Source organism: Dermacentor silvarum, chromosome 8 (genome assembly GCF_013339745.2).
Source record: "Dermacentor silvarum isolate Dsil-2018 chromosome 8, BIME_Dsil_1.4, whole genome shotgun sequence".
Classification (NCBI taxonomy): Eukaryota; Metazoa; Arthropoda; class Arachnida; order Ixodida; family Ixodidae; genus Dermacentor; species Dermacentor silvarum.
Genome location: NC_051161.1, coordinates 129,035,758 through 129,058,458, shown reverse-complemented (window position 1 = coordinate 129,058,458; position 22,701 = coordinate 129,035,758). Strand labels below are relative to the sequence as shown.

At 47.0% G+C, this 22,701-nt stretch overlaps 1 protein-coding gene across 1 annotated transcript; it reads left to right on the top strand.

Moving 5' to 3' along the window:
* Positions 1-15,370: 15,370 nt before the first annotated feature.
* Positions 15,371-20,666, top strand: LOC125947521 (uncharacterized). The gene is made up of 4 exons (XM_049672413.1): positions 15,371-15,518; positions 16,943-17,010; positions 18,347-18,427; positions 20,507-20,666. The coding sequence occupies exons 1-4, from the start codon at positions 15,433-15,435 to the stop codon at positions 20,641-20,643; spliced, it is 372 nt and encodes a 123-aa protein (XP_049528370.1). The 5' UTR covers positions 15,371-15,432; the 3' UTR covers positions 20,644-20,666.
* Positions 20,667-22,701: the final 2,035 nt, after the last annotated feature.

The window sequence follows — 22,701 nt, the reverse complement described above, 5'->3', positions numbered from 1 at the left end:
ATAAAATGACATAATTATTAAATTTCTGTTATTGCTTCCGCACTTCTATAATTCTAAATCTGAGAAGACTTAACATAAGGGACATGCGCTGTCGGTGTTTTGTTTCAGTACATTTGTTTGCAGGCTGTCATTCTCAAAATTCCGAGGAAGAACATTGTCAAGAATGTAAGACAAGGCATGAGCAACTTTATTGATATATAGGCAATATAACCCGCATTTACAGCATGTCATATAGGAAGGCATGACATATAGGTATAACTAAATATATACCGAAAGTATCGCTCGTGGAATCTCTGCCGAAGCCGACATTGGATTTTCTGCGACACGGGGCCCTTAACGCTGTCGTGTTAAAACAAAATATCCTGGTGGGACATACCGTCGACCTAAATCTGAGTACACGAACGTTTCTGCATTTCGCCCTCATCCCATTGCAGCCGCCACAGCCGGAATCAAACCCGGAACCTCGAGCTCAGCGGCACAACTTCATAGCCGCTAAGCTACGGATGTGGATAAGAGTACGTCTGACTGCTCATACACACAGGTAAGTTAACAAAACTATTTTTTGAATTGTCAGCACGCTACCAGCTTGAGATATGCGCCTACCACATATTCAGGATTGCGTTTTTTCGTGGTGCGTCGTTAGACAAAACAGCAACAATAGATTGTGGTACAAAACGTAGGCGCGCCAGTGAAATACTGTGAAATACGACAGTTTTGTGCTACGTGCTCGGGCTCGCCACATTTTACCGCTTCCTACCCGTTTCCGTAGCATTCTCATTTTGCCGAACAAAGCGCCCATGCTGCTAAGATTATGCTAGCAATTCGGGGAGGCACGGATCCTCTTGTTTACCCTGAACATGCGTATTCGGGCTGATGTTTGCAGTGGTGACGTATTGGATGCAAAATTTTCATCAACTAATGTTCTGTCCCGTGAGATGTAGTCGCAGTTCAATCGCACGACCATAATTGATATCGTTGCTCACTGATTTGGAACCGCATTTAGGCCTCGCCTTCACGACCATATGACGTGACATTAACAACGACGTCATGGAACAGCTTCTTTCCTAGAAATAAGCGAGGACGCAACATGCTCGTTGAAGTCGCCATACTAGACAGCGTCATTTTTACTTGATGGACGTAGCTAGAATGTGGATCAGAAACCACAGGAACAAGCTTCGCGGAATAATACGGTCCAATTCGCTAATGAGAGTTCTGCATGGATGAGCGCTTGCCTGATTCGGCGCAGCGCCATGACGAAAACTTTACATTCTACAATGAATATATTGCAAGCCTTTACCGGCATATCAACGCCGCCTGGTCCGAGGTTGACAAACACAGACATACAGCGAAAGATATCAAAAATCTCGCCTTTGACATTCTCATAGGGAAAGAATGCTGGATCACCCGTAATCGAGAGTAGCTGTAAACATTAAATGGCTACCGATAAAGCAGATTCGTTGGAGATGATACTAGTCACAATCATTAATAGGTGTAGTGCATGTTCGCAACAGCACACCCCAGCACGTCATAACGTGCACTGGTTCATATGGGCGCAATAGTTCCTATCGCAGACACAACCCCATTGCAAGTCTCGTCTCGGCCAAACCGCCATCCGCGGCCCGTCGGGCGCTGCCGGCTTGGAGACGCAGTGTGGCGCCATTTCTCGAGCCGGTGCAAAACCCACGCTGCGGAACTCACGGAGTGCTGGTGTTGAAAACAGCACAGACAACCCTTTCTCAGCACGAAAAGATGACAGTTAAGTGTCTGGTGAGCTGTATCTGCCTTTTGAAGGTCGTTATTGGAAATGACAAATAAAACTTCAGCCTACTAGAAGTTACAGCTTCAGTGATATTGTGAACAAACATTAGGAAGAACTCGGAAGCAATATTTTTGTAACTTGCTTCGGCAGTAAGTAGCGTATGTAATGCAGTTCTCTATAAAGAGTAGAGGAGAGACTGCATTTTCTTAACTTTTGACTGGGTGCCCGGATGATCGTGTTTTGTTCTCGCAACGATGCCCGGATGTTCTCGTTTGAGTGCCCAGATAACAGCTCTGGCTTTTGGGTCAAGGGCGCTTGAACAATTCCTTGTTGCTACACGAAACTACATTAAATTGGGGTGAACAGATCGTGCCCAACCCGAGGTCTCATTACGATGCGCGCCGTAATGTCAAGATGCGCACCGTAATGTCATTACGATGCGCACCGTCAAGATAAATTTTGTCAGCCTAGGATTCTTTAACTTGCACCTAAATATGAGTACATTCCGCCACCACCTGAAGGCGTCGCCGATCGGACACGATGGAACCCACGACCTCCAGCTTTGAAGAGCAGCGCCCTATCCACTAAGCTACCGCGGCATGTGTTCCTGCAGATGAAGCGGCTTGCTTGAGGGAAAATCGCACGGCAATTGTCCCGTTGGCGCTGCATTCCAGAGCCGGCGATAACCCTTACACCCTAGCTTCGACGGGCCATAGGAAAGCACCTTACCCAAGCGCTGCCCACCAGAAGCCACATACCTTCCACCTCTGACCCACACTGAAGTCGCAACAAGGCTTCAAGCATAGACATCATGGTTCGCTGCCGAGCACCAAACACCTTCTACATTGCGAGGCCACCTGTGTGCCCGGACCACCCACTAACTTTTCTGCAACCTCCAGGACCCCCTGTGAACTCATTGTAAATAACCAAGATCGAAACCATGCCTGCCCAGATCTTCGTTTTCAATGCAAACGCAAGCTGAGAGATTGCGTTTCCCGCCGGTGACACCAGATTAATTTTAATGGACGGTTTCTTGGCGGTCTTACTTTCTCCATTGGTTTCACTTCTCTCTGTGTGTGTTTACATGGGCTTTTCAGCTTGAACTTTTTTCCCAAGTTTTTTTTTTCATTAGACTGCATGTTTCTTGTCTTTCCAATGTGCCCTGTACCTTTCCCGAGCCGCAACAACGCCTTTGTGGATGTTGTTGCGGCTCGGGGCAGCTTGTTGACCGGGAATCCTCCAGCCATAGGGAGGAGTATGTCCGGGAGTAGGAAAGAAATAAAGAGTTTATTTTGCATTATTGACAATGGCATCTGATATGGAAGCCCACTCCACGTGGGATCACTTTGAATGTCAAAGCTCACTACATGCCTGAGCACACAGCAGGACATGTCAGGACACACTCTGCACCAAAGGTCTCCGCTTATATAAAACAGACGTCTTCTCTAGATGACTCGACAAGGGAATCTGATCACTGCATCACGGCCAGTCACGATCGTCAAATCGTTCGCAATATCCCACCCGTGGTGTCGCACCATTCTGCCGGACTCCGCCTCCAAAGTTGCGCGACCGCTCCTGCATACGATGCAACCGTGTGGCAATCCCGTAGCCGAGGTCAACGCCATTCCCACGGTAGTTCGCGATGTTGACCCCTTTCATCAATTAGCGGGCTTTTCCTGACAGTCCGCTTGTCAGGGCCAGGATCAGCTACAGTGGTCTGTGCGGTAGTTATCACTTCCACCAAGGGTGGGGGAGGGGGAGGTTGGTGTCACCTAGATGTGACCTGCTTTGTTTGCGCGTCGCAGTCTATGTCGGGCCCGGTCGTCGTCTGGTCGCGCGCTGATGGACGGACTGCCTCGTGGGAAACGTCCAAGAAATGTTCTTTCCCGTGTTGTGACGTAACAGACTCCTCAGCCTCCGGGAGATACGACCTGAGGGTGACCAGCTGTTAGGTTGCCCGAATCGTCGGTGGTCAGTCCCGACCTCGGGTTTTGTTCTTGCAATGATGACCGATGACACACAGCAGCCTGAGGTCCCAGCATTCGCTTTGTTGTGGATTTCTCCCTGGGAACAGAAGCACACACACGAGCACAGGGCACGAGAAAGAGCAGTGCTCGCACCGAGAGCAATCGGGTCTACAGAACTAGTCAACACTCCTGCCCTTATCTAATAAAAGCACGAAAGCAGCCGTCAAATCACCAAACCTTTGCTGAAGCCCACAATTTGAAGATAAGACCACAATACACAACATTCTAGCAACGTCTGATATGGAAGAGTCATTTCCAGCGACAAAGCACCACACGAAACGCAAGCGCCCGAAATGCGCTTAAACGGGCCAGGCTGCATGCTACCAGAGTTGGCACGAGGGGGTCGAGTGGAGCGGAAGTGCTTCACATGGGCTGCTGCTTTTATCGCGAGTTATTGCGGGTGACCTTAACCAAACTTCACGTTTTGTGTCATTAAACTCAACAAGGCAAGCGGCATCCAAATATACCAGAATTACAGTGGTGAGTCGATTGGTAACCTTGACACAACGAGCAACGAGCACCTCGACATATTCGAACACCGTTCTCCGACCGCCGCACGCGCCCCAGGAGCGGGCCTGCGTGGCCTCGCGAGCATCGAGAATGGCAAGGGAAACGAGCGGCAATGCTCACGAAATGCAAATAGAGAACAATAGCCAAGACTCGACAGCGGTAGAGAGCAACATGGGATTCGATTAGAACAGCGGCAAGACGTTGAGCCAAGCTGGCTCATGGTTCCAAGGAATCAAGGCAGGGAAAAAGAAGAAGGCGCCGAAGGAGGACCGCATACAAGAGAAAGGACAGCAAGATAACCCCCTGAACCCGCAAGGAGGACAGAACGCGAGGAGCAACCCGAAAATGGAAGCAAGCATGCAAGCCAACAGCAACCAGCAACGGCAGCAAGGTCAGGGAAGCTGAATCAACGGCAAGCCACCGCCGCGATGAGCGATGCCGCCGCTGCCACACAATGACTAAGTGTGGTGTACCGACCAAGAACCGGCTTGAAGCTGTCCAGCTGGCCGGACGAGAAGATCAACGAGGGACTCGCAAGGGCAAGTGTCTCGCGAGCATCAAAGATTTTTGCGCGAACGTAATCATCCAAACGTAGTGGAAGCAGAACCTAATAATAGCCAGCACCGCAGACGAGGACTATGCACTCAAGCTCGGTTCCATCAACAGCATCGAACTAGGGGTGGCCACATACGAAATGATGCCCTACATCAAACCACTCCCAGGAACAGTAGTGGAGTCGTGGACGGTACTGACTGCGTGTACGACGCAGAAACCACTTGCAGGACTTCTCGCACCCAACAACTGTGGCATCCTGTACACGAGGATGCTCGGCAAATCCACTTCAGCAGCTATCACCTTTGAAGGTCCGCATGTCCCTTTCTATGAGGTGGCCAGCTCGTACACACGTTGCCGCCCATAATGCAGATCGGTGCAGTATTGCAAGACTTGCGGAGAAATCGGCCACCGGCAGGACGTATACCCCAACCCAGGCAAACATATCTGCAACCGGTGCGGGGTGCAGAACCCAGCAGCAGACCACGATTGCCAATTGCAGAGCAAAGTATGCGGACTACCTCAAGAGACGGCAAGCAAGGAGTGCGGCAAAAGACTCAAGCCAAGACCCCCACCCCTGTACGTGAGGGAGAGAAGTAAATCAAGAGGCCGACAGCCATCTATAACAAGGGACACAAGGGCAAGCTCCTCGGAATATGAAACAAATAAGCCACAGCAAGAACAGCAGAAGATCAGCTGGGCGGCAGTGATAGCCAGTTCCAAGTCGAAGACCAACCCGTTTCCCTCACTGCCGACACAAGAGGGAAACTGTAGATACGAGGAAACCATCTCGTCCCTCAAAAGGCTAAACCCCGACCTGATGAAGCGGAATCAAGGGCTCATGAAGCGTCTAGAAGAGCAAGAAAGACGTGAGGAGGAAAGGGACAGAAGAGCTCAGGCCAGGGAACAAGCCCTTGTGAAGAAGCTACAACAACTGATTGACCAATTGCAGAAACAGCACGAACCGACCACAACACCAACGCCGCCGACGGAACATACTGCCCCGATAGAGGACCTCGAATCGGGAATAGAGTACAAGATGAACAAGGCCCGAACCAACGACAAAGCCGAACTGAGAAATGAGCTCCAAGCCGAACTGGCTCAGGCCGTCGACACCATAAGCAAATCTGTGGCAGCCACCGTAGAAGCAGCCGTACAAATGCTCCGCCAGGAGATCACCCAGGTGGGCAACGGGCTCAGCCAACGCATCTCCGTCTTAGAAAAGGACAAAGAGCAGGCAAGAAAAAAATAAAATACCCCACCAGAGAAGCCCTGATGAACGAGACTCCGGGAAGCCAAGCTGGCGAGTAAGATAGCAAGCAAGAAAGAAGCGGCTCAAACCCTCAAAATTTGGTAGTGGATTTGCAGAGGAATAAATCGGAAACGGCAAAATTTACTTCACCTGGGCACCCTACACCAACCTGACGACGTCAGGTTGGTGTAGGGTGCAACCTGCCCAAAGAAGGACCCAGGACCGCCGTCCTGATTAAGAAACATCAAGCGACGCAGCAGCACCAAATCAACCACAGAATCAAACACACTTTCATTGAGCTGTTTCCTTACAAGAAAACCCTGCAGAGCCTGTACATCCTGAGTGTGTACAGTCCTCCGCGCGACACCCTCAAGGACTTGGCCAAGTTCGTGAGATAAGTAAGGAAAGCCACCAAGGGTCAAAAGCACCTCGTGTTGCACGACTTTAACGCTCCACACGTGGCTTCGGGCTACCGACCAACCAACAAGAAGGGTATGGACGTACACACTGTGGCACAACACCATCAACTGACGTCAATCAAATCAAATAAAATCAATTTATTCTCCAGTTGTGGACCGATCCCCAAATACCAACTAGAGTCGGCAACAGTGTCTCCAGAGACACCAGCCCAGGCCTGACCTTCTCCACTGGCCTAATTCAAGTCGAATGGTCGAGACTGGACGAGACTCTGGGCAGCGACCATCACATCATGCAGACCGAAATCACGCACCACAAAACCCCCGTGAGGGTAGGTCAGGGCAACATTATGGACTTTCCCGCTTTCCGGAAAGATGAACACCCCAGAAGCCTAGAGGACATTGAGGAGTGGACCAAGAACGTGGTGGAATTGGTTACCCAAGTACACAAAGACCAACTCACTGCGGACAATCCCGAAGTCGACCCACACCTACTTCATCACTGGGAGGCCAGGAAATGACTTTTGAAGATATAGAAGAAGCAGAAGAGAAACCGCCAACTCAAGATCCGCATTGCTGCAGTCTCGCGGAAGGCGGGGGAGCATGCTGAAAAACTCGGACGCCAGAACTGGAATCAAGTGTGCGACCAGTTACAGGCAACCCTAAGCAACCGAAAGACCTGGGCCATTCTAAAGACCCTTCTGGCCAAGACGGAATCAAAAATTGTTACGGGGCAACACATACAAAGCCTTATGCACAACCTCCATGGCACCGAGGAAGAAGTGCTCGAAGCCATAACGGGGAAATACCTCGGAGACGCGCAACAACGGAAGGCGCAGCCCGTCATTCACGGGCTGAGAGAGTACCAGGGGGAACCAAATCCGGATCTAGACTAACCTTTTACCTAGTCAGAGATTGTGGCAGCCTTATGAAATCTCATGAGAAACACGACGCCCAGCAGAGATAGAACTGACAAAACCCTCTGTAACGTGGACGACGGGCAACGGAGAGTTTACTAATGCATATAAATGAAAGCTGGGAGACCGGCAGTATACCGGCTTCCTGGAAGCACGTGGACGTAACAATGATCCCGAAACCCGGCAAGCCCATCAAACTACAGAACCTGCGCCCGATCTCTCTCACGTCATGAGCGGGAAAACTCTTCGAGCACATGGTCCACAATCGACTCTCGCCCTACCTGGAAGAAGGGGGGCTACCTGCCGAACACTATGTTCGGTTTCCAGCCCAACTTCTCCACCCAGGACATTCTACTTCAGCTAAAAGAAGAAGTCATAGACGGCCTCAGCTAACGCCACAAGAGTGCCAACCTGGCACTCGACGTGAAGGGAGCCTTCGAGAACGTCTCACACGAAGCAGTGCTAAACAGCCTACAACATACCAACTGCGCATGGCGGACATACAAATAGGGCCGGGACTTCCCGACGGGTAGAACGGCGACCATAGGCCTGGGGAACCTCATGACAGAGCAGTTCCAGATACCGCAGAAAGGAACCCCCCAGGGGTCGGTAATCTCCCAGTTGCTGTTCAATATAGCGATGAGGGGATTGCCGAACCTCTTGGAGAAGGTCAGGGGTATCCGTCACGCAATGTATGCAGATGACCTGACCATGTGAACGTGCACGGGATCAGCAGGCGAACAACAAGACGCCCTACAGGAAGCCATCGACAGGACGGAACATTATCTACACCGCTGCGGTCTTTCATGCGCGCCGGAAAAGTCGGAGCTCCTGATCCTCTAAAAGAGGACAACAGGGTGAACTCCGCAGGAGACACCAGACGCAATGTTGACCCTACATGGAGTTAACATACCCAAGGTGGACGTACTCCGCATTCTGGGCCTCACATTGCAGAAAGACGGTGCCGGTATCGCCGCCATTAAAAAGCTGCAAGCGACAGTTACCCAAGTCGCGCAATTGGTGCGAAGAGTGACTAACCGAAAGCACGGCCTGGAAGAGCAGGACACAATCAGATTAATACAAGCCCTGATAATCAGCAGAGTCACTTACGGCACCTCGTACCTGGGTCTCAAGAACAGCGAGAGGGACAAATTGAACATACTAATACGAAAAACCTACAAGCTGGCACTGGGGCTTCCACCGACGACGTCGACGGAGAAGCTACTCAGCCTGGGCCTCCACAATACTTGGGAGCAACTAGTAGAGGCCCACAAGACGAACAAGATAAAGCGACTTAAGCTCACCAGCACGGGCAGGGACGCGTTAATAAGACTGGGCTACTAAGTCCAAAATGAGTCCACAAAACAGTGGGTTCCTCTACCCCTGAGGGAGAAGGTCACGGTGGCCAGCATCCCGAGAAACATGCACCCTGAATACAACAAAGAAAGGAGGCGAGCGAGAGTGCAAGCTCTACGTAAGGCCTACGAAGGGCCAAAACAAGAAGTCAGACACACCGACACGGCAAAGTACAAGAACAGAGTGGCCCACGCTATCAGCGTGATCAACGGCCAAGGACAAGAGGTAGCATCGGCCTCGGTAAGCACTCCAGATATCGACTGCGCGGAAGAAACATCGATAGCCCTTGCGGCCACTACAGGCGAGCGAGAGGAAGATCACATCACAGTCATCACGGACTCACAAACAGCGTGTACAAATTACCAAAAGGGCCGCATTTCCAAACAAGCCCTGAGCATCCTCGAAAAACTAGACAATTTTCAAGGACTGTACGTTGTCTGGGCCCCGGGTCACGAGTCCCTGGCGGGTAACGTAGAGGCTAACGCCGCTGCCCGAGATCACATTCTCCGGGCTATCCCACCGTGTTCACGAGCACCGTTATACCAACATGATAGCGTCCCAAAAAGATACGCCGATATCCTGAGTCAATACAGACTGGGTAGGAGGATCTTCCCACACCCGCATCCTCAAGGTGACAAGAGAAGAGGCGGTGATGTTCCTCAAACTACAGACCGGTACATTCCCGCACGGCACCCTGCTGCACGCCATGTATCCTACGAGCTATACTCACAAATGCGCCTTCTGCTCTGCGCCCAATACCCTCTACCACATGGTATGGGAATGCCAAGTAAACCCATCGACACCACCCATCACTGGATCAACCGTCGGGCAGTGGGATGCCCAGCTGACAAGCCCGAGCCATAAAGACCCGCTTCGCCTGGTGTGCAGGACCAAGGTATCGGCTCAGGCCCACGGCATCCTGGACTAGGGACGCCACCCACCTGGCACGATTTTACCGTCTGCTCAATTCTGTAAATAAAGTTTATTCCTCCTTTCGATCATATGCTCTGGCTGTGCCCGTCCAACGCGGGCTCTGATCTTCACGACAAGTCCAAGTGGGACGCCCTACTGCAAAGCGTGGACTTTACGCATCAACGACAGGCCGTCCAGAGGGCCCGCGACGTCGCCGAGAGTCACCAGCTCCCGGTTCCGTCATGGGCGGAGCCACCAACTTGATTGGGGTGCCTTCGGCTCCCCCAATCTTTTTCCTCAGGACCTTTTAATAAAGTTCTTGTCAACTGTCAACTGTCCTCCTCCTCCTGCATGCTACCGGGTAAACAAGTGAATGATGGACACCAAACTCAATTGCAGAACAACAAAATTTGAAGCAGCATCAAACCTGAATGGGTGAAGGTGTAATCTAATCGCTCAAACAAATCTACGTTGTCATTGTTCTTGCGTTTCAGACCACTGTACTATGCATTTTCGTACCATTTCTTAGTGCAGTTACGATAATCTGTTATCCTAATAATATAAACAGACAACATATTTGAATATTATGTTCAGATAATATGAAATAATATGAATAATATATTATTCGGAATGTTATCTGAATAATGTATTCAGATAAAATTTTGCGCTACACAATACGCATTAAGTTAACAGGAACCCAGGCTACCGAACTTGTAAACATTGCGGGGCTTATCTACTAAATAAGCACACCTTGAGGGAGTACCCTGCCAACTCCAATTACCGAAAAGAAATACTTTGCCGTTAAAGTAATACTAAAAGAGGTTAACAGTTCTCGCTGAGGTCAAAGCTGAGGTCAAAGCTTCGACAAGGGGCGTTGTATTCCTCTTCTGATAAGACAAGTCGACTCGTCGACATGTCGGTTCCAACGACATTTCTTTTTCGATCACTGATAGTATCCTAATTGTGATAAGCGCTAGGACTCCTGATTTTTGCTCATGGGAGAAATAGTTCGAAATTTCAGAGTGAAAGGGTTTGCTTGTTTGAATTTAGCATCCTAAAGTATCGTCAAGACTATGAGCTACTCCTACTGGAGCTTTTTTTTAAGCACACCGAAACTTCCTGCGCTATCGAATTATTAGTGAACTTCCATTCAAGTGCGTTCGAGATGGAAATCAAACATATGCCTTAGTGCTTAGTAGCAGAATAACGAGTCACCGAGCCGGTCTGAGACGTAGAATGAAAAGGAAAAAAGTGCATGTTCAGACGGACTGCACTATATGTGTGCGACGAGCTTTGAATGAGACTCATCGAAACGCAGGATGTGTCAGTGTAGTCCGTAGGGTGGACAATGAGACGTGCTTACAGTTACTGGTACCTGGCCGAGCTGAATGGGAGAAATGTTTTTTTAAATCCTCGCAGAACGATTATTATGGGCGTCCTTCTTTATTTTTTCTAGCGGACATCATTAACGTATACAACGCAAATTAAGGCTTGAAATTGTAATTTTGCAAAGAAAACTAGTCCTTTTTAAAAGACATATCTACCTTTTGTGACGGATACTGTGATAGTTGCATTTAAGCCGTAGGGCAAGCTCGTCAGTAAAGATGCTCAGATTTGCGTCTTCATTGCAGCCGAAAGAAAATCCAGTTTGTTGTTTTATGAAGTAAAATAATACGCGTATTCTATTACGCAGGTTCTTGTGATAAAACATGAATGTAGATTATGCGAGCCAATAGGCGCCGTCTCCGTGTCCTATCCTGGAGCTCACAACTAAATGAAAAAATTGTCTTACAAAATGGACCTGAGAGAATTTTACGAAAGCCGGAAGCATTTACTGTACATGTGTTCAGAGTTCATCACGGCCAGTGGACAGCCGCTTCACACTGAGGCTTGGACAGCTGCACTTATGAAGTTGGCGTGCTCGTGCGTGAAATTGAGTGCTCATGCTCCTCCCAACTTGTGTTACTTTTGTTTCTATGACGTATCCATATTCCGATATAGCGTAAAAACGAGCCGCAGCTGCTGCTGTCAGTACCGCGCTCTTGTTTAATGAAATTAAAGAAACATTGATGTGCTGTTTGTAGCAAATGTCACGGCGTAGTTCTAATGCCTAAGGTATCCTACATTGATGAAAAACGGTCACCATCGCCCCGAGTAGCTAATCATTTCACATAAATCGGCATGTGTGATTGCCGTATTCAGCGGGAGTGTAGAAATCCCGTCCACAGACTTCTGGGCCGTACCAGTACATTCTGATGACCGCAGAAAAAGAAATTTTCGTTTCAAAACATAAAGGGAAAATACGCGCCACGCCAACGCAATAAATTGGATCCGCACTGCCGCGAAAGTACAGAAATATAGGTTCCGGAATTGAACGCAGACTACCATCTTCCTTCTAAGGCTGGCAAAGCCTAGGTGGAGACAATGCCTCGAACGTTTTTGATCATTCTAGTTTCCGTCTCGTGGCCTGCACTAGTTCTGACCAAACTAGGAGCGCCTGGTGGTAGCCAGAAGTTGACACACGACACCGCAGATACACTGAAGGTACCGTGCGCATACGGTAAATCCTGATGGATTTGCTTTTTCGTCGTAGATTACACTACTCAAAAAGAAGTTGGCTAAGAATCTTAAGAATACGTTTACTGTGATGCAGTTAGCAAATTTATGACATTCATAGCACCAATATCTCTCTATGTCACTAAACAACGCCTGAGCTGGGGTAGGGGAAGCATTCTGTTTTTCATTTCAACTGTCGGGCGAAATCAAAAGAAAACCAGTGTTCATAAATTCGCTAAACCTAATAAGTGCGCCCAGCAGTGTAAAAAAATACCCATATGCCAGCTCTCTCTAAACTATCGAACCCATCAAACAAAAAGTGGTAGATGTAAATGAACTATATTTGCTTCTCAATTTTACAGTCTCCAATGTTCATCAATTCAGTATTTCAGCGATTAATACGATATTTCAATGATTGGATTCGTGTTGAAAAAAAATTCTGATTATTAGGGAATAAAAGTGCAACATTTTTTGGTAAACAGTTCAATAATAGCAACAGTGCACGCGATATAACATTTTTTTGTCATGAAGAGGGAATGACACCGGATACGCTTTATATAATCAAACATGTTGGAGTGAATTCATACCAGCGCTAAACATCAGCCAAATACTATCACGCACGGGCCTGATGCTGTAATAATTTTCTATATTCTTTGGCCGGAATGGGCACCAATCGTGCGTTATAGATCTTGAAAATACATAGGCTTTGCATTTATTCAAGGTAGTCTGTGTTTCTTAAAACATAACCGAAGAAGTCTATGCATTTCAAGTCACATAAAACAAGGGATATAGTATGTGACTTTATTTGAACACACGTTGCCTTGAAGGAATATGATTGTCGCAAGTCGAAGTTGTCAGCTGGGTTATTACCATGTTATTTGTGCGATCTGTGTTTTTGCTGCCTTCATCCGTGTAATAAAATAATAACCTAAGCAAAGCGAACGTATTAAATAGATGCCGTCTTTAATGACAGCTGGAAATGTTTGCCTAGCTAGTGACCTGGTATTACCTTCGAGTTGCATTCTTTGAATACCTGAAATACTTACGGATCTATCTGGTTAACGTCTTTTCGATTTGGCAAAGTATTGCCTGTCTTGTAGCCTAGTAGCCATAATGCAGAGTTGACTGCCACTAGTTTGTTATAAAAATTGTACCAAACATGGAGCTGTATGAGGTAACACCATTCCATTCGGATTTTATTCCAGTCTCCTGATGTCAAATTTACGTACCCGTCGAAGCAAGGATCGCGCGGTGCCCCTCAGAGTTGTTTGAACAGCCCAATCAAACGCTCCCTTCAATTATCAGAGGTCACTTTTATTTACGTTAAAAGCGAATAGCATTGCACACCTTGACAGGTTTTTCTTATCTCTTTGGCTGACAAGACACGAAGAGCGCGCAGAAGTTGGGAGGGTTTCGGTGGGTCCGAGCTAACGTGCTCAGTGGAAGTAGATAACCAGATGAGGAGGGCAGTGCCGGCGTCTATGATTTGTCCGCTTCACCTTGCTGAGCTTGCGGTGGCCGGTCGAAAATTGCCGTTGGTGGATAATGGAATGCTAAAAATGCCGTTAAAAAGAATCCTTCAACGAAGAAGAGTTGGTAGAGTGATGTCGTATAGGGGCCGAAAGATCTCGACGACGTTATACTGCCAGGTCATTTTTAACAGTGTAGCTGTTTAAGCATCCCGAAAACATCCCGAGCAGCAGAAAATGAGAGAAGTATTATTTATTTAGTTAGGACGCAGAAAGTGTATCGGGAATAGGCACATGAGAGGTTATATTTTATAGAATACTTTTAGAATACTTTTAAGCCTAACCGCGACGAGGACCTCGTCGCGAAGCCCAACACCATAAACACTAAGCAACCACGGCGCGTCCGCCTGGTACCTAATTGTGGCCTGTCAGTGTGACTGAAATGTTACAGCTAACTTCTTTATTAATGTACGTAATTCCAGAAATTCAAACATCGCTTAAGCCCAACGAAGGCACTATACTTTTGTAAAGCTATATTTGCCTACAAGGTAGTAGGTTAGTCCAAAAGGCTTCCAAAGCTGAATGAAGCTGAATGACATTTATACGGAAAGCTTTTGCTACTGGTTAGATAACCGTGACTTGCTTGCGTCTTCGGATTTCCTTTAATTAGCTTATTTTCGCCTGCCGCCGACCGCCACAAGGGCATCTAGCACACAAGCGTTTTATTTTTGATGCGATAGTGGCAAATGGCTCATTCAGCGAAAAAGCCGGCGTACGGTGTCTGTAGCAGCCTAAACTCGCATTGGCTGCGACGACACCGCTCGAGCACGCCTCGACAGAGCAGGGCGGGCGAAACGGCTCACAAAGCGCGCCAGGTGTTGCGTGAGGGGAGATGGCATCGCCACAACGCTACGTAACCCTCCAGTAGCGCACCCAGGATCTCTGCCAGGGGGGGTTGAAAGTTTGCCAATACCATCGAAACAGCACTAATTTCTATTTCTTCACGGGAAGTTGTCAAAAAATGCGCTTTTTGCGAGTGTGCAGACGATTGCGCATCTTACATCTTAGTTGCAGTACTTAAATGCGTAAGGAAAGAAAAGGGGTTAAACAAAGGGAGGGGAGGGGGGGCTAAGTCGGCCTCAGGAGGGGGTTACAACCCCCGACTACCCCCCCCCCCCCCACCGTCGGTACGCCACTGTAACCCTCTCTCTGGCTCTCGGAAGCCTTTGTTATCGGCGCATTCCTTGTCCGCGCAAGCTCTCGCCTGCGTTTTATCTGCCGCCTCGGTAAGGCCTAATCAAAACGTGCCAATCGGGCCAACGCACTCGCTTGCCCGCGAGGAGACCATAACTCGAGGGACCGCTCAGCGGCGTTCAATTGGATATTAATGCTTTGCCTCTCACAACTCACAAGAAATACTTATGCGTCCTCGGATTTTTTGAAATATATATCCGGACACTGTCGTATTTATTTAGAGAGTGGTGCCTTTGCATGAAAATTTTGCAGGATGGCCTGAGAACTTACCATACAGCCTTAGCACTTGCAACTGCAACTAGCTGTGTGATTTTCCGTAGCCAGTGCGCTGGTTAAGCAGCTTTCCTCATTTCATGTAGTAATCCTGATTACTTTCTTTACCGCAGGTGTTTGAGAGCTTTCCGCACGTTGTATCTCTCTCGGATTCAAACAATGATTCCATATTTGAGTGCATGGAGGCAAAAAGAACGGAGTTCGATCCTGTCGCAAAGACCGCAACGTTCGTATGGACATTCCGGCCTCCAGGGTCTTCAAACAAGTATAAAAATCTCGAATTCTCTTTTCATCACGTAGATATGAGCCGGCTCCCAGGAGCAGCTTCATCAGGCAGTAAGCCGAGAAATATGAAGGATTAAGAAATAAGAAAGCACAATATCACTTCACAAATTAAACAGGAAGCAGCCTCATGAATCCATTTATAGAGGTGTACAGTTTGTGTATGTGAGCTCTATTTATATTTGGTCAGCTGCGCATAGAAGTTGGGCGATGCCATGCCACTGGTACCGGGAGAATCTGGTAGTGATCGTGGTTATTTTTCTTTCAACCTTTGTGGCTCGAATGTGGTTTCCAAGAAAAACTACAGGAAAATACAGCCAAGTCTGTTAGGTTGAAGTAAATTTTTTTTTAAATCCCTGCATGAGTAAATTTAGGCACAAGGCGCATTGTCTCGCACTATTTTTGAGTACATATCACCGGGCCATCGATAAAGAGTTAACTTGAAGAGCAAGGAAATGGGATGACGAACAGCGACAGGTTTGAATTTACAAGACGACGTGAACGGAGACTAGCAGCGGTTTCCGAAATGAATCGGCCATTGGCCTAAACAATGTCAGTGCATGTCCTGAGGCATTCCTCCACATTTTCATCCTAATCGCAATTCCTTCACAGTAAACTACAAATAAGCTACATGGAGGTAGCTTCCGTAGCAAGAGTAGCTATATAGCGCAAATCTTTATCACTAGTGGTTAATTTCTGTACTCTTACAATATGCGCCCAAGATACGCTGTAGCTTACTTTACACATTTTCTTACTTAACATTGACAGCCTATTCCAAGCTCCTAATGTATTGTGCTCCTGTTATGTTAGAATTAAATTTTTATTAGCATCGCATATTAGAAGTAAGAACATATGCTCGATATTCTTGTTAGCATTGGTTACAAAATAAATAAAATGAATATAGAGGGCATCGGACCTCCAAAGCCCTGAGAAGACACCACACGCTGTTATACGCAAATTGGGAGGTGCGTGTTTTACTTAGGTTTACTTCCTTAGATCTATATTTACACATGTACTCTCGCTTTCAGCATACCAGCAAACGCCATTCGTAAATATGGCATCCAATTTTCCGCACATGGCGCCATATTTGATTGATTGATTTCACTGATCCTTCATGGCGTCTAACGTCAAAAAGCAGCACTGCGGCTATAAGAGACGCTTTAGTGGAGGGCGCCGCAATAATTTTGATCGCGTGTAGTTTCTTATTGAGTACGTAAATCTCATTATACGATATTTGTGACACTTCGCGTCCTGGGTTGCATCGCAAAGCATGCAATAGGAGGAGCTTGAGGACTTAAACACGCGATTGCTGGTCGTCTACTGTTTGATTTGGTGTGTGTGTGTTAGCAGAAGAGGGCTAAGAGGGCACATAAATAAAATGATGGATCTTGTGCCTTATGTTTTCAGGCTAGATGTTCCATTCCCTCAAAGAGTTGGAAACGAACCTGGAACAATTCAATTTTGGTCTCCTCAAGGTACGAATGGTAGTACTGTTTCCACATTTTTCCACAACTTACCGTGAAGGTACTTTTACCCTGACTTATTTATTCACGGATACTAGGAAGTCTTCTGCCAGGCAACAAGTAAATAACCCCCCTTTTGATGCACATTAAAAAATGTTTCTAAAACAATACCGCTCCAACGGATTGGCCTATGCCTGATGATCAATAATAAGTGTTGAGTGTCGACCGAGCACACTTTGTAGGCACAATAATTGTCCCAAAATGACCTATTATTTGTCACAGAGAGTTTTAAATAGTATGTTTTTATTTTGCACACATTGTTAAGTGTAAAAAAACCTCATCCGGCCCAGAAGTTTCATTGTGAAAGCAGAGATGCAAGAATCTATTAAGCCGTAAAAAAATTTGCAAAGAAATTGAAAAGGATGAATCGGCATTGACAAACACAGCTGTCGATGTAGCCATACGACAAACCGACTCTATTACGTTACAATATATATATATATATATATATATATATATATATATATATATCCGAAAAAAGCGATTCTGGGTGCGGGTAACTATTCTGATGAAGGCCGGACCCCGGCCGACACATTAATAAACCGCTTCATACGCGCGTCTACTTCACTGTATATATATATATATATGTATATATATATATATATATATATATATATATATAAGGTGTTTCAGCGAACACTTTCAAAAATTATTAAAGGTGGCCTGTGGCAGATAGCTCAATTCTAGTTCATGAGCTGGTCAACACGAAGAGGCGGACATTACTTGCACAAGAAATTGAAATGCATAATCGAATAATTAACAGAAATTCACCAATTACCTTTTAAATAATTACCTGATGGCCAATATTGCAATTTACAAATTGTAGCCGTGGAGTTCGCAAGGCGGATCCACTTGGAACAAATTCTCGGGATGACACTTGTTTCGAGATCATAATTCGCGAACTTTGCGGAGAAATGCATTGGCGTTCCAGTTAGGTTCTTAACAAAACGTCGCTTTTTGCATTGAAGCACAAAATTAACTGGAACGCCCATGCATTTCTAACAGCCTCCTAACATTTCTAACATTTCCTCATTTCTAACAGCCTCCTAACATAAGCTGGGGGTAACCGCAGATCGGATTGAATGGTCGTTCGTTGTCTTGTAGTGGAGATAAAATACGATGAAGATTATCGGTTACCAGTCTTACACAGGAGACCTAACTTATGTGATATTGTATTGCTAAAAAAGATCTAAGATATGGTAACGTTGACAAAAAATGGAATAGTCGTGCAAGACTGTAATCACGCATGTTCCTCGTTGATGATGTAGAGTTCCTAACACTATTTCAGATCCCACACCAAGAGAAGGAAGGCTCTACTACACAGACTACGACACTTGTGCTATTCTAGACTTTGAAATCCTCGGACATCGTAAGTGTTGTGATGCAAGTTTGGGAAATAGACTCTCTTTCAAAGCAAAGCGTGTTTTTTGTCTACCTCCCCTGGGTCTGGTGTTTCATTGCGTGGTTGTTCGCCGAGTGAACTGGGCTCTTCCCTAAGAGTTTGTAATCAAAGGTGGTCACTTGGTGTGCCGGTTCTGATACATGTGGGCAGCATGTGTGCTCACGAATGTTCTATAAGGAAGCTTTATTCAGCCACCGCCTTGAAACTTGCGGTGTCGTCATGTGTCCCAGCAAACACTCTAGGTGGATCCCGCCGACAGTGTAATCGACATTGGTCTGATCCCAAAGACATTGTAATCAAACGCTGCGACTTCGCGAACCGATACTGGCACCAATGTTAAATGGGCACCCTCGCTAACGGTTTAACGTGGGCGGAAACGCGGGCCGATCTTTCAGGCAGGGTAACCAAAAGAGTGGGTGAGGCATTCCTGAAAATGTTCTTACTGGGCTTTATGTGTATCATGTGTACCGAGTTTCTTTGCCTCTTTCTCCGCGTTTGCCTTCGGTGTCTTGGACAGCGGACGTGGTGGTGGGTTCTTTCACAGCTGAGGAAGGTAGATGGAGAACGCGAAGAACAGCTTCGACGTAAGCTTGGACAATTGCTGGTTGGAAAGTTACCAGCGGCGCGAAAAGAAAACGCGAACAGAGGGGAAAAGAAAGAGACGACACATGCACTGCTGAATGAGCTTACGCTATACTCGGTAAGCAGCGTTCCCGACGCAACCCCTAACACCGTTTGAGTCGCGGTTATGCGAACCGGTGAAGACGCTATTTCTGCGAGGCTTTACTCCTTTGCGTTATGGGACCCTGTTTTAATGGTGACTATTTTTTGTTCAAATATAGTTAAGTGGAAGAACAAAGTTTGATTTGTCTCGCAATTGAAAGAGCAGAAAGCCAGCAGACCAATAAATGAACAAAATGGCTGCCATGTAAAGATCAGTACAGTCGATGACAACTAGTTATTAAATTTAGACAGTGTGGCGGCAAGTGCAGGTACATCCTAGCGTGGGTCTTCGGAAGACTCGGTGAATTGGGATTCCTGGAAGAGGCCTTCGTCCTACGGTGGAAATTAAAGTGGGATGATGATGATGTCGATGATGGTCATCACCTTCAGCACGGTATGCACCCGATATAGGAACACATACAGGAACGGAGGCTGCGGAGCAAACGCGTTGTGCGTTAGAATTTCACAGCAAAGCTTTTATAGGCTAGGTTCCCGGAGATCGCGTCCGTGTACACCGGATGAAGAGGCGTCTCGTTCACTTGGTTTCTCGGTATATACCAAAATTGGCATGGAAGGGTACGAATGTATGACTAATATGACTGATAGGTCATCTCAAATAAATAACATCACATGTTCGTCAGTTACGTCACGATTAATGCTAATAAAATCACGTGTGGCGCATACTGGCATACATGTGAGTATGAGCCAGGTACAAGAAAGAAAGAGAGAAAGAAGGAAGGAAGGCAGGAAGGAAGGAAGGAATGAAAGAAATAAAGAAAGAGAGAAAGAAAGAGAGGACGAAAGAAAGTAAGTAAGAACGAAATCTCGTGTGGCTAACGTGTGTCAAATCAGGCAAACAGCCCGCTTCTGCGTAAACCGTTACTTTAGCGCCTGCCGCAGAATCTGGGGGTCGCCTTGGCTACCACAGAAGAAGACGTGTCCCTCGACGCGGCTATGATCCGCCGAGAGCAGGAGTGGGAGAGATCTCACAGGATCCTGACGCTGCCGTGCAGAGTGCTGCGGCTACAAAAGCTGTGGCTCATACGCAGGTCTATGACGATGAGGTGGACTTGGCTCAGCAAACGCACTACTTGACCATCGCGCCGGCCGAAATCAAGAGGCCGGTGTCCTCGCTCTTTGACTACCATGCGGAAGACGCTCAATATAGTCAATAATGGTAATATATAAATTCACTATAGCAATATTCACTACAGCAGACCCACCAGAGTCACAGCTTCACTGCCTTCCATCTTAACAGTAGTGTAAGGATTCTGAAATTTTTTTCTGGATTTCACTGATGTCGCTTACCTTTTCGACGTGCAGAATGCTCGCTATGGGTCCGGACAGATACCATTCAGTCCTTGCCACAGGAGTGCATCGACCAATTCGAAGACACTTGTGGCGTGGTGGTTCCCAAGCAACGTAGAGAGCTTTGCGGCGACAGTGATATCAACTTTTGATGATAAACATCAGCGCGCACCAAGTTGGCGAAACCATACGAGCGACTGCAGGATATTTTCCAATTAAGTTGAACAATAAATACTGATGTTTGAGGTTTTTAAGACAACCGCAAATGTCGAGTGTAAAACATTTTTGGGGTGACCACTCAAACGTGCGAGATTGGTAAGGTTAGAGTTCTTGAAAAAAGAATACGTGCCTATAATTATTATCCTGCCAGTTATTTTTTGTGAAATAGCCTGTATACTTCCTATCTTCACTTGCTCTATATTTTTATGTTCTGTCTGTTGCCGGCACAATAACTGTGCATCATTGTTGACTTTTGTGGCCTTGTAATAAAAAAAAGCTAATTTCCCTCAAACAAACATCATGGGCACCAGGTCCTTTATAGTATTTGAAGAAACAAATAAAACAAAATGGTACTCAGAAATCCTACGCAGAGTGGGGCATGCACTCAAGCACGGTAGTCATAGGAAACATTGGCAGAAAACAGAAAGAACTATTTAGGACCCTCCCATGTTATGTTATACAAAGTATCCCAGGGCAGGTTTCGTACTTGGCTGCATTTTTCTTATAAGCCTATGGCGAATGCTGTTCCGTTTATTTTAGGCAGTAATATTTAACGGTGAAGTTTGCTTTTAAATTGTCGTACTTTTCTCACCAAATTAGTCAGGGTTGTTTAAAAGAACACGTAAGTGTGCCACTAAAATCACTAGTGCTAGTGCAAGTTCGTATCTCTGTTGCACACGTATGCCATTGAGAAAAGTGGTTTTGCTCACGAATCACTCATTGAGGTACAAGTAACTGAGAAACGGGCACTTTCAAGGGGGTGATACTGCATTATACCTTCGTGGAGCACTGTGCTAATGCTCTCAGCAACTAGGGATCGGGCCTATGGCTGTCAAGCAACACACCAGATTGACAACAATAAGACGTCAATGTTTTTTTAATCTAGCACCCGAAATGACATCGAGATTACAGGTGAATCAACCTATTACCGTCAACAACTTCTCTACGTTTGCTCCTTTGTACCAGAGGAAGGCCGTTTCAAGTTGAACTTCCATGAAACATGATGGTCATTCATATCCATAAACATTCTGTACAGAGAAATGTTGCACAATGTGTCAATTTATATTGGAAGAAAAAGAGTGCAAGATACTAAGCCCATACCTATGTAGGAATGATGATTGCAGACTAATCAAGATACCTTGGCCGGCAAGGATAAGTAGAAGTAAAGAAATCTTAGATAAGCTGTAAAGCAATGTGCGACGCCTGAACGCGACGTACACACAATCAGTGGAGGGCCGAAACGACACTGGCAGAGTGCTGGCAACAGAGGCTACAACGTGTCCATACCCCGACGCCATCGTCATCGCACAACCAATATCAGCAAGGAAGTTCTTCAAGAGACGGGACACTGGCTGTTACGGTGCATTTGCTTAGTAGCCAATGCTTCGAAAATTAAGTAAATTAGATGGTAATCATGGGAAACGCGAGATGTGAGATGAGCAAACGCGAAAAAAGTACCCGATTCCCGCCGGGATCAAACCCGCGCCCGCTGCGTGGGAGTCGGATACTCTACTACTGAGCCACGCAAGCGCTTGCTATCGGGGCGCGGAAAATACCCATATATAAGGCAAGAACGCAGGGGGAGACGACTCGAGCCTCCGCCAATATGGTGGCGCCATCTAGGTAAGATGCCTGCAAACGCAGCGTCCGCAGGCGCAGACAACGATATGCGATTCAGACGAGGTGCGCAATCAATGCGCTCCCGAGCTGCCGAGCCTCCGCCAGTATGGTGGCGCCATCTAGTTAAGGTGCTTGCAAAGGCGGTGCGCCCGACATGTAAGTTGTAGTTGTAAGGCTTGATCAGGCTCAGCATACTGCTGTGCAGAGAGCATTACAAGCCGCAGCTCGCAGTCGGCGCCGGGCGGACAGTTCAGATCGTTCTCGTCAAAACGAGGCGAACAGACTGCCGCGAAGACCCTGTTGTGCGTAGTGCCCAAATTGGAGCTACTCTTGAGCCGCTCCGCCAGCTTACGCTGTGACTGTGCTGCGTG